Source organism: Phoca vitulina, unplaced genomic scaffold (assembly GCF_004348235.1).
Source record: "Phoca vitulina isolate PV1807 unplaced genomic scaffold, GSC_HSeal_1.0 scaffold52, whole genome shotgun sequence".
NCBI lineage: Eukaryota > Metazoa > Chordata > Mammalia > Carnivora > Phocidae > Phoca > Phoca vitulina.
The window spans coordinates 8,004,831-8,017,538 of record NW_022589755.1 but is presented as its reverse complement, the minus strand read 5'-3'; the positions used below and the strand labels follow the sequence as shown (position 1 = coordinate 8,017,538).

At 57.3% G+C, this 12,708-nt stretch overlaps 1 protein-coding gene across 3 annotated transcripts in view; it reads right to left on the bottom strand.

The window, feature by feature from the left end:
- Positions 1–332, bottom strand: part of MEIS3 (Meis homeobox 3) — a 10,887-nt gene extending 10,555 nt beyond the window's left edge. For all 3 annotated transcript variants that reach the window (XM_032388232.1, XM_032388233.1, XM_032388234.1), the window contains exon 1: positions 263–332. In XM_032388232.1, coding sequence (XP_032244123.1) covers positions 263–274 — 12 coding nt within the window. In that variant the 5' untranslated portion in view covers positions 275–332. The remainder of the gene's footprint in view (positions 1–262) is intronic.
- Positions 333–12,708: the final 12,376 nt, after the last annotated feature.

The following is a 12,708-nucleotide window of genomic DNA, read 5'->3' as shown; positions in this document are numbered from 1 at the left end:
GAGGGGGAGACCCGGAGCAGAGACAGGGGAGACCCGGGGATAGAGAGAGGAGGAGACCCAGGGGTGGAGAGAGCGGGAGACCCGGAGCAGAGACAGGAGAGACCAGGGGCAGAGAGGGGAGGCAGAGAAAGAGATGGAGGAGAGGGCGGGACGGGCTGACGGGGGCCGCGGCGCCGGAGCGGGGCGGGGGTCGGGGGGCGGGCGACGGAGGGACGGGGTGCGCGGCCGGGCTGGGGCACGGGGTGCCCGCCCTCAGACCTACCCTCCGGGCCATGGGCTGATGCCGGCGGCAGCTCCCGGGTCCCTCCAGGGCCTGGCCGGCGGGGCGGGCACAGCCCGGGGCAGCGGCCCCCGACGGGCCGCGGTGCGGACGCCAGGGGGTGGGGCAGGAGACCGGGGGACCGGCCCCCCCACCCCCGCCGCCGTCAGTGGCCGGCGCCGGGCAGCGCGGAGGTTGCGTGCATGGACCCCCGGCACCCTCCCCCCGCGGGGGTCAGGACGAGGGGCTCATGCCGGCGGGGGCGGGGGTGAGCGGGGGGGCGGGCCCCCTGTCCTTCCCCCCCCCCCCCCGGGGTCCCGGGAGGATCGGGGCAGCCCGAGGACGATGGACCGGGAGACTGGGGACAGCGGGGGAGGAGGGAGACTGGGAGGGGGCGCGGGCGGGGGGCCGGGGGGCGCGGGGCACGGGCGGGGGCGGCGGGGGCGGCGGGGGGCTCCCCGCGCGGGGTCCCGGCGGCGGCGGCGGGCCGGACGGCTGCCGGCGGCTGGGTGGCTCGGTGTCTCCCCGCCTCCCCGTCTCTCCCGGTCTCTCCCGGTCTCTCCCTCTCTCTGTGGTCACATCCGGAAGTTCCACATCGAGATGCTTAACCCACTGTCCGCCGGTGGCTGGGCCGCGGGCGGGGCGGGCGGGGCGGGCGGGGCGGGCGGCCCCTCCCTCCTCTCCCCTCCTCCCTCCTCCCCCCCTCCCCCCCGCCGCCGCCCTAGGGGCGGCCTTTGTGTCGGGGTCTCCCCGGGTCCCCACCCCGGCTGCCCCTGTCCGCGCTGCCCTCTCCCCGCACCCGGCCCGGGCCTCCTCCGCCTCCCGCCCGCCGGCCGCCACAGGTCTCCGTCCGCCCGGCCCGCCCCCGCTCCCCAGCCGCGGAGCCTCCCGCTCCCTTTCTCTCCATGTCGTTCCCTCTTTGTCTCTCTGTCTCTTTGTCTCTCTCTCTCTTTGTCTCTGTCTGTCTGTCTGTCTCTAGGAGACAAACGTGCAGACAGAGGAGAGAACTGAAGGCTGGAAGTAACCAAACCCCATATTTTAGTTTCTGTCCTTGCTCTGGGCCCCCTAACTTCCCTCCCCTGGGAGCCAAGGATGCTCATGTGCCTGTCTGAAGCCATCTGTGTGTGTGTGTGCGCGTGTGTGTGTGTGTGTGTGTGTGTGTGTGTCTGGTGGTGGGGCAATGCCTGGGGATGTGCGTGTGTTTGCAGGGCTGTAGCTGTCTCTGCATATGGTGACTCCTGGGGCTGTGTGTCTGCCTGAGTTCGTACACACAGAATCCGGACCTCGGTCGTCAGAGCGTCAGCCCATGCATGGTGTGTGTGGGAGGGCCGTGTGTGCATGCGCATGGGGGGTTGCCCAGGTGTGCAGGCCTGGAGGTGTCCCTCTGTCCCTCTGCCCCGTTTTGACCCCTGCCTTTCACAAGGGTCTCCCCTGCCCTCAGTTTGGGCAGTTTCTGGAATCTGCAAGGTTGAGGGTAAATCATGTACCCACCTGCTCGCATATCTGTCGGGGAGCCGGTCTGCGGTTTTTATCTGGTTCCTGGAGGATCTGGGACCCAGACAGCCTTTGCAACTGGTGTTCCAATGAGACGTAGGAGGGTTCTGCAACAAAAGTTAATATTGAGCTCTGACTGTGTGCGGGGCGGTGTCCTGGAGACATATCAGGGAGAAAAGACAAACTTCCTGGCCTCCTGGCACTCACGTTCTACTGGGGATGGTTGGGGAGAGAGCAGACCAGTAAGTAAGTGTGTAAGTATAAAATAATGCCTAGAGACGACAAGTGCTCTGAAGCAAAGCAGAACAAGGACAGAGGAGTTGATATAAGCTAGACAGGGAAGGCCCTCAGAGGAGGTGACATCTGAGCAGAGACCTGAAGAAGGCGAGGGAGGGAGCCATGTGGACTCCTGAGCGAAGATCACTGGAAGCAGAACAGCAGGTGCAAAGGCCCTGGGGCAGGAATGTCCCTGGTGTGTTGGAGAAACAGTGAGGAGGTCAGGAGGGCAACAACAGGAGAGGGCAGGAGAGGGCAGGTAGGAGGAGAGAGAGAGAGACACCTGGGATTCATCATCTCACTGGCTTTTTCTACATTGGGGGTCTTTATCCTCTGGTGTCCTCAAATTCCTGAGGGGATATGCTAATGTGTGTCAGGAGGCCCGTGAACTCTCTGAAATTGCAAATGGTGGGCTTGGTGCCTGTGTGCTCCTTTCCCAGGAAATGGCCCCTTGATTTAGTCCTATTGTCATAAAGGGATACTGGACCCCCAAAAGTTACCCAACCATCACTCCTGAGAGACTGTGCCAAAGAGAAACGAGACAGAGATCCAGACAGAAGGGGGGAGGGACAGAGATCCAGAAAGAGGGGGACAGAGACGAGGGGCAGAGATCCAGAGGGGGAGGGACAGAGATCCAGAAAGAGGGGGGGGGGGGGGGGGGGGGGGGGGGGCACTGAGAGAGGGGCGGAGGCAGGACGCCCACCCCTGCTGGGCTTGCTAAGGATATTTTTATGACCCTCATAAACAGCTCTGCTCCGTGGCAATCTGCTTCTCCATCCTCCCATCTTTTTTTTTTTTTTTTTAAAGATTTTTATTTATCTGACAGAGAGAGAGAGAGAACAAGTAGGCAGAGAGACAGGCAGAGGGAGAGGGAGAAGCAGGCTCCCCTCTGAGCAGGGACCCCGATGCGGGGCTCGATCCCAGGACCCTGGGATCATGACCTGAGCCGAAGGCAGCCACTTAACCGGCTGAGCCACCCAGGCGCCCCTCCATCCTCCCATCTTGTGGAAGCTAAACAAAACCACCCAGGGCAGGGGTGAGACAGCTGGAGCTAAAGCAGGAGGGATTGGGGTCAGGACAGCAGCAGGACTTCCCGGTGGGAGAGGGCTAGTGAGCAGGGGGCTGTGAGGAGGGCAAGGACAGGACGAGGGGATGGCCCTGGTGCCCCTCACTCCTGGGTAGGTTCCCTCCTCCCCCACCCCAGGCTCAGCTTCATCCCAGAAGCCTCCCACCTCTGGCTCTGGCTCTGTCACTCTCTCCCACGCCCTCACTCTCTCTGTCTCACACGGGACCTCTGACCCTGTCTCTCCGTCCCTGCCTCAACCACCAGCCCTCCAGCCTGGCCATCTCTGGGTGTCCTCCAAGAACCCGGCACCTCGGCCCCTCTTCTCTCAGCCTCTGTCGGGCAATGGGCTTGAGGGGGAGGAGGAGGGAAAATGGTTAAAGCGGAGAGTGCCAGGACCCTGGGGGCCCCTGTGCTAGTGGGCAGTGCCCCTGAGGCTCTCCGGAGGGACAGGAGCAACTGTCCCTCGGATGACGCTGGCCCTTTAAGGAAGGCAGAAGGGAAGGGAAGGGGGCCCGGAGAGCCTTTAATCACTGCCACACACCCCGCCCCCCAGATAGGGGTTTTGGAGCAGAAAATTAATTTAAATCACTTTTTAATTAAAGATGCAAAGCTCTTCTGTCTGCTCCCTCCCCCCCCCACGTCCACTGCCTTCAGCTGAGGTTCAGGGTGGGAGGGCCAGGAGTGTGGGCACCCAGGCTTGCCTTACATCTTGGGGGGTATGCTGAGGTCCCCTCCCCAAGCTGACTCTGAAAACAAGAAGTGTGGGGAGTGCGTGGACAGAGGGAGAGAGGCGACTCTGTCTTCACTGGGGTGGGGCATCCCAGTGAGGCCAGTGAAGGGGTGTGACTGGGAAGCAGGCAAAAACAGCGCTGGAAAGGGACAGGAAAGTGGGGGGACAGACTGAGTTACAGATGGGGGGAGAGGGAGACAGAGACAGAGACAAGAGTCATCTCTGCCATTGCTCTGAGTTCAGAGGACGCTCCAGCCCCCCAAACAAGGAGGAGGGCCTCTGACTCTTGGGCGTAAATCTTTTTAATTAAAGAGAGGAGGGAGATGTTGGCAAGGGGAAAATAGGAGTGTCTGGAAAACTGATGGAGAGAGGGGAAGGGAGGAGGTCTGCAATTTTCTCACTGCCCCGCCCCCCCAGGCTGTCTGTCTGTCTGTATCTCACACACGCACATGCCCGCACGCGCACCCCAGTCTCCCATCTTTCTCTCCGACCTCAGGCCTCCTCTGCCGAGCTTCCTCCCTTATGTGGTCCTTGGACCTCTGGACCCTTGTGTCCCAGGGGAGGGAGCAGGTGGGGTCCAGGCCCGGATCCCGGCAGGCGGGGCTGGGGTGGGGTGGGGGCCCACACTTGCTGACTCTGGTGGGGTCGCATCTCTGAGGGTGGTGTTTGGACCCCTGGGCACAGGTACTGGGGAGTAGGCGCGTCTGCCTTTCTCTCTGGGTGTGTGCGGCTCAGCATGGACACAGACCCCCCAGGTGGGCCCCGAGCCCGGGAGGGGGTCTCATCCTCTAGCTCTGCGCCATCAAGTCGTCCATGAGTAGACCTGGGGGACCTGGAGGTCCCCCCAACACAGGTTCCCCCCACTTGGCCGCCAACCTCTCGGTGGCCTGGGAGGACCTTCTCCCTCAGTTCAGTCCTCTCTGGGGCTTTGCCCACCAGGTGGCTGTGATTCCGCAGAGACCCCCAGCCATCCCCACCATCAGCTCTCAATGGATGGAGTGAGCAAGGAGCTGCTGGGAGGGGGGGCTGTCTTCTGTCATGGTCCTACAAGCTCTCTGCCTCAGTTCCCCTCTGTCAACAGCTCGGGGTTTGTCTCTCCATCTCTCTTCCTCCTTCCTCATCCTAGGCTCTCCGCAAGGATCTGTATCTTTGCTCAGGGGTGGGGATGAAGGGACCCTAAAAGACGGTCCTCTGTGTCTCTGTTTCTGTCTTGGGTGTGTGTCCATCTGTCTGTCTCACCTGTCTCTCCCTCCATCTTTTCATCTGTCTCTGTGTCTCCTTTTCTCTGGATGGTCTGTCTCCCCCTCCCCCTAGCTCATCTCTGTCTCTGGAGACTGCTGTCTCTTGGTCTTTGTGTTCCCCCCCTTTTCCTCTCCTTCTGAGCCCCCCCCCCCCGTGGCCCTGGGTTTCTGCCTTCCTGTGTCTCTCCCTCACCCCTCACCCCGCCCAGGCCCCTCACAGATGCATCTCCCGAATCCCCAGTGCCTCCCCTGCCTGGCTCCAGGAGAGGAAAACATTCATCTTGGTGGGGGGGGGAGCCCCCCTCCCCACGCCCCCCCTCCGCCTGCCTCCTGGGCCCATCCATCACCAGAGCCAGCAACTCCGGCGGCTCATTTGTCACCGCCGCCTGCCTCCCCACCAAGCAATCATACCATTAGCCATGGCTCGGCAGAGGCCACTGGGAGGACCGGCCTGACCCAGGTGGGGGAGGGGCGCTGGCCACGACTCCCACCCCCAGCCCCACTCCTGTCTTCCTGTCCCTTCCCTCCTTTTTCTTCCAATCGGCTTTCCTCTGCCAGCCTCGCTCCATGCCTTAATGTCTGCTTTCTGGGTCTCATCTCTGCTCTGCGCTTCCCCTCCTCCCCCCGCCCCCGCCTCTCTCCCTGCTCCCCCCTCTTCCCCTCCCCCTCCCTCCTCGCCTCCTCCCCCCTCCTCCTCTCCTTCTCCATCCCTCTCGTACCACACACCTCCCTCCCTGTCTTGAGTGTGTCTGTCTGTCCATTTGTCTGTCTCTTGTGTCTCTCTCTCCATCTTTTCCTTCCTGTCTCTGTCTCTCTTGTCTGGATGATCTCTCTGTCTCTCAGCCTCACTCTCCCCTGTCTCTGCATCTCCCCGCATCTCCCTCACCCCCACGTGGCCCTGCTGGGTTGGGCGGGGGGGGGGGGGGGGACTCTGTCTGCTCTCTGGTCCACAGCTCCCTGGCACCGCATTAAGGGGCTGGAGGACCGCTTTGACCCTCTGGAACCATCTCTGCCCCATCTCTCCCTCTCTCTCCCATCTGCCTCGGCGCCGCATTTAAAAGTCTCCGCATTTAAAAGTCTCCGGGCCCCCCTCTCCCCATCTAATTTTCTGTCTCCTTTGGTCTTTGTCTCTGCTTTGTTCCGCGCTCCCTCCTCTCTTCTGTTCCTCTTCCCCTCCAGTCCTGTGGTCCCTCCTCTCCTGACCCCAACTGCCCCTTTCAATCCATCATCCTTGACATTTCCTTCTCTCCACCTCCTGGGGAGAAAATTGCAGGCAGAGGGCAGGGGAGCAGAGAGGCCAACTATGGGGGGGGGGCAAGAGAGCCAGGGCCTGGAGAGACACTGAGACCTGGGAAGCCCATCCCTTCTCTCCCCCAGGCTTGAGTGCTGGGAAGGTCTCCATGACTTCAATCCTCAAGGGGACAGCAGGAAGCCCAGGAGGGGCCAGGAGCCAGCCCTTCCTTGTTCCCTGGAGGGACAGCCGGGCCTCCCTTCTTGGTGCCCATGCATTTTCCCACTGGACGGGGGAGACGGTAGGGCTGTGTGGGCTGTGGGTGTCCCACTTATGTCCCTGTGACCCAACAGCAGCTCCCCCACTGGCACCTGCACCCCCAGTGGATGCACGCTCTGGCTGAGGCAGGAAGTGGTAGGAGCCAAGCCCTGGAAGAAGGCCTCCTCATCAGCAGCCCAGAGTTAGTGGATAAACACCCCAGTTTCCTCACCCTGAGGTTGGGCACCCCAAAGAGGATTCTGCACCATCCCTGAGCGGTCCCAGCAGGGTTGAGACTCTGTTGCCCGCAGGGGGTGACCTGCTGATCAACACATCCTTAATGCTTTCCTTCCCTCCAGTGTCTCCTGGAATCACCTCCCAAATAAGCCACTTGCCTTCCATCCTTGCCTTGGGCTGGCTTCTGTGGAGCCCAGCCTCAGACGGTGGCCAAGCAGGGACTCAGTGGATAGGCACAGAGAGTGGGCAAGGGGAGGAGAGATCCCCTGTGAATCTTATCTGTCCATGTGGCTAGGCTATGGTGGCGCCCAGCTTAGATGTTACTTGTGAAGGTGTTTTTCAGATGAGACCAATATTTAAATCAGTTGACTCTAAGTAAAGCAGATAATCCTCCAAAAAGTGGGTGGGCCTCACCCAATCAGTTGAAGGCCTTTAGAGAAAAAGACCGACGTCCCATGAGAAGACAGTAAATCTACTTCCAGACTGCCTTTCAGCTTAGGAAGCAACATCACCGCTTCCCTGGGTCTCCAGCCTGCTGGCCTGCCCTGCAGACTTTGAACTCACCAGCCCTCACAGTCACATGAGCCAATTCTTTAAAATAAATCTATCTATGGATCCATCTATCCATCCTATTGGTTCCATTTCTCTGGAGAGGCCTCACTAATATACCTCCCAAGCCTACGATGCTGTGAGCATGTGAGACACAGCAAAGAAATGAAAAAGAACATAAGGGTTCAAGACGTGGGGTATGGGACGCCTGGGTGGCTCAGTTGGTTAAGCGACTGCCTTCGGCTCAGGTCATGATCCTGGAGTCCCGGGATCGAGTCCCGCATCGGGCTCCCTGCTCGGCAGGGAGTCTGCTTCTCCCTCTGACCCTCCCCCCTCTCATGCTCTCTATCTCATTCTCTCTCAAATAAATAAATAAAATCTTAAAAAAAAAAAAAAAGACGTGGGGTATATTCATGCACTGGACTATTATTTATCCATAAGAAGGAATAAAGTACAGATACCTGCTATAACATGGATGGACGATGGCTAAGTGAAAGAAGCCAGACATAACAGGCCACATATTGTAGGACTCCGTGTATATGAAATGTCCAGAATAGGCAAATCCATAGACACAGGGCTCTGATTAGTCGCTGCCAGGGCTGGGGGAGGGGAAGTGGGGAGTGACTGCTAATGGGTATGGGGTCTCCTTTTGGGGCGATGGAAAAGTTCTGGAACCAGATAGTGCTGATGGGTTACACAGCATTGTGGATGCACTAAAATGGCACTGAACCGTGCACTCGAAAATGGTTAAAACGGTGAATTTTACGTTATGTGTATTTTATCACAATCAAAAAGAAAGACGTTCAAGGGGCCGCCTGCGTGGCTCAGTCGGCTGGGCGTCCGACTCTTGATTTCAGCTCGGGTCCTGATCTCGGGGTCGTGGGATCGAGCCCAGAGTTGGGCTCTGCGCTGGGTGTGGAGCCTGCTTGGGATTCCCTCTCTCTCTCTCCCTCTGCCCCTCCCCCCTCTGTAATTAAAAGAAAGAAAGGGGTTCAAGATGTAGAGATACCCAGAAACTAAGAGACAAGAGGCAGTGGTGAGTTAGCTCTAAAGGTAGAGGATTCATTACCTTTAACTCCGCGCAGTTGCTGTTACAAATTAGCACCAGCTCAGGGGCTGAAAACAACACAGATTTATCCTCTCACAGTTCTGGAGGTCAACATTCCAAAGTCAGTGTCTGAGCCAAAATCAGGGTGTCAGCAGGGCTGCGCTCCCTCTGGAGGCTCGAGGGGAGAATCCGTTCCTTGCCTCTTCCGGCTTCCGGGGGCTTCTGGTCCAGCTTCCGGGGACTTCTGGCCCAGCTTCCGGGGGCTTGTGGCCACGTGACTCCAGTCTTGAAGGGCCAGCGTCGTCAGATCTCTCTGCCCCGTGCTCACATGCGCCCCCTCCTGTGTGTGTAGTATCCTCTCCCTCTTCAGGATGCCTGTGACTGCATTTAGGGCTGACCCGGGTCATCCAGAGTGATTGGCCCATCTCAAGACCCTTTATTTAATCCCACCTGCAGAATCCTTCCCTGTCCTATAAGGTAACATTCAACAGGTCCTGGGGATGAGGACACGGATTATCTTTGGGGGGCGGGGGGCTAGTATTCAGCCTACCACGAATGGCTGCCAACAAGTCCCCTCCTCCCTCTAGGCACGTGCTTCACCCATCAAGAGGCGGCTTCTACTTCCCTGCCCGCTGAAATCCTGTGAATTGCTTGTGGTAGACGTGACCCAGGGCACCTTGCAACCTGGTAGAGAAGTTGGTCTAACCGACTAGGGGAGGAGGGCGGCCAGATGGAGAAGTAAAGCGGCCCAGCCCCCAGGCAGCGCCCACTGCAATCCACAAGGGAGGGCATCTTGCACATTCCAGCCACGGCCGAGCTCCCAAATGAATGCAGCCACACGATGACCTCAGCCAACACGACATGGACCCGAAGAACCAATGTCAACACACAGAAATGTGAGAAATAATACAGCGTTGTTTCAAGCCACCAAATTTCAGGTGGCTTGTTCCTCTGCGATAGGTAACTGATGAAGACACACACACACACACACACAGACACACACACACGAGGGGTGGGGGGCTGACATTTGGAAACAGGTAAACGGGGAGTGAAGATACAGATCAAGGAAGCAAAGCAGAGAGACAGAGACGGAGAGAGAGGAGGAGAAGACAAGGCTTAAAAGAGAACTTTGGAAACAGAGAGAGGGGGAGAGAGAGCAGTGGAGAGACAAGAGGCAAAGAAATTGTCAGGAAGTTCAGGGGCTCGGAGCCCCCGCTAGGCTTTCAGCCCCCAGCCAGCACCAGCGTCAGCCACACGGTGCCTTACCTGCACTGCCAGCCTGGCTGAGCCTTCAGATCGCTGGAGCCTCAGCTGACATCTGACTGCCGTCATGGGACAGACCCCAAGCAAAGACGATCCAGGTCAACCCATAGAGCCCACGGGAACCAAGCCACCCACGGAACCGTGGGAGAGGATATGAACTCGTCCTTTCAGCCCCTAAGTCTTGGGGTGGTTTGCTCCGTAGCAACAGACATCCCGGACGGGGAGCTTGGAGGGTCAGGGACAGGTGTGGGTGAGGAGTGGGACCCGGGGCAGTTGAGGGGCGGGGTCTTAGGCAGCAGATTTATTTGGGGGAAACAGGCTAAGGACTTGGGGAGCGGTTTGGGAAGATGAGGCTGAGGAAATGTGGGTTTTGAGTTTGGGGAGGTTTGGGGGGTTGGGACCGGGTCTGGCTGGGGACCTTGATCTTGGAGCAGGTGACGCAAAGGGTCCGGGACCCTCTGGTGTTGATGTCAGTTTCACCCCGCACCCCTATTCTGATTGCTTAGAGCTTCTCAGCATCCACTCCACACGCTCCCTCAAACGTTTCTGCAGAAGAGATTGTTCATTGTCCCACTACATCCATTCACCTCACTTGTCCTGAAACATCCTTGGAGATTTTAAGCATCATGACTCAGGATAAAAACTACATTTTTTTTCCCCCAGCACCTCTCATAGCAAGACGTGGCCATGTGAGTCAGGTCTGGCCACCGAGATGCGGAAGGAAGTGATATGTGGCCTTCTTGGGCCACGGTGGATCTCAGACCTCTCCTTCCTGCCCCATCCTTCTGGTTGGAATGAGGCCACGGACGTGAGCCATCCTGAGCTAAAACGAGGAAGGCCATACTCTGGCTATGCTGGAGCAACAAGATAGAAGAAACCTGAGTTTTTATTGCCCCGGTGAAGTAGATTTGCCATACCAGATGCGGACTGTCACACGAGAGAGAGAAAGAAACTCTTACCTTATTTAAGCCATTATTAGTTTGGATCCCCGTTATTCACGTCTAAACCACATCTAACTACTATCAGTAAAAATATTACCAGTACAAGTACTTCCTTCTTTAACCAATTATCATCTCTATTTTACAGATGAAGAAACAAGCCCAGAGAGGTTAAGTAACTTGCTCAAGGTGGCACAGCCAGTTAGTGGTAGAGCTGGGATTGGAACCCAGGTCCTCTTACTTGAGGACCAACATATTTGAGTCTTTTAAGTCTTTAACTGATCTGAAAGTCCAGTGGATGTAACAGGCCCTCTCCTGGGAAAATGCTCCTGCATGTGCGGTTTGCACACAAGCTCAGAAATTTCCCGAAACCTGTCCACTGATCTCAGTACATGTAGATTCCAGCTTGAGAATCCTCATGCAGTCTATTCCCTCGGCACCTGTCTGTGGCCTTGGGTGCACACAGCAGAAGGTGACTGACTGATTCCACAGAAGCAGAGTGTATGTGTCAGCTTAGGCTGGGTGATGTCGCAGTAACAAACATCCCCCAAATCTCAGTTGAATGAAATAAAGATCTTTCTTTCTTTCTTTTTCTTTCTTTCTTTCTCTTTCTTTCTTTCTCTCTCTCTCTCTCTCCCTTCCTTCCTTCCTTCCTTTCATTCATTCATTCATAATCTCTATGTCCAACGTACAGCTCAAATCACGACCCCAAAATCAAGAGTCAACATGCCCTACTGATTGAGCCAGCCAGGTACCCCAGATTTATTTCTTGATCAAGCTACAAGCCCACGGCAAGTTGGCTGCATAACACCTTCACCCTAGAACCCCAGGCTGTTAAGAGTGGTCACTATGTACATTATAGCTCATCATGGCCAAAGAAGACGAGACATGGTAAAGCGTGCACTGGCATTGAAAGCTTCTACCCAGAAGGGCCACACATCACTTCTGCCCTCTTTCTTTAGCTGAGGCAAATCACTACTGAATTCAAAGGGCTGGGAATGCACAATGTTCCCACAGGGAAGGCAAACAGAATTTAGCGAATGTTAATACAATTCACTATATGGAACTTAAGGAAAAAGGTATGAGGGGCCCACGGAAGCACTGAGTGGCCTGGAGAACCAGGCATGAGGCTAAGGTTCCAGAAAGAGAGCCCCAAACCTCGGCCAGAATGGACCCAACAAGGAAGCCACCTCCATAGCCACGGGCGATCCGGATCTGAGTCTTGGATGTCCCAGTTTGCACCGCTGCTGGGACCGGGACATAACCTCGCCTGCCCACCTCCCCAACACTGATGCTGCCTCTGTGTCCGTGCCCCTTCTTGCAACCAGCGAGTCAGAGGGTGCCGGTGTGACACCATCCTCACCAGCTACATGGATCCCCTACGGAGCCTCCTTTTGCAAGGCGCTCCTTTGGAATTGAGGACTCCTGCTGGTGAGTCTCTTTGGGGGGATCTAAGTCATGCGACTGTGCCCTAACTATAAAGAAGGCTGGGAAGGTCAGTTCCATGGCTCCTTTCTGGAGGATACAAACTTTCAAGGCTGGAAACGTCCCCACACATAGTGCATTTAGTGGCCAGAAATACGAGAAGTTTCCACTATGTGCTCACATCACTGAGGTCCAGGGAGAGATGGGAGTTGGCACTAGGCTTCGGCAAGCCTCTGTATTCGTTCCCTGTTGCTCTTGTAACACATTACCACCAGCTTAGGGGCTTCAAACAACACACACTTCTTTCCCTACAGTTCAGGAGGCCAGAAATCCAACATCAAGGGGATGGCCGCTCATTCCCGAGGCTCTAGGGGAGAAGCCGGTCCCTTGCCTTCTTCAGTTTCCAGAAGTGCCTGAGCTCCTCAGCTTGTGGCCCTTCCCGGGTAACTCCAACCTCTGCTTCCCCTGTCACACGTCCTGCTGCGTTCACCCCCTCCCCCTTTCTGAAGACCCTTGTGGTGGCACTTAGGGCCCACGCAGATAATCCAGTGTAATGTTCCCTCATAAGACGAGCTTAATCACATTGGTGACGTCCCTCTGCGCAGAAAGGAACATATCCACAGGTTCTGAGGATTAGCAAGGGGACCTGTTGGGGGGCCATTAGTCAGCTTACCACAGCGCGGCTTAATGGAA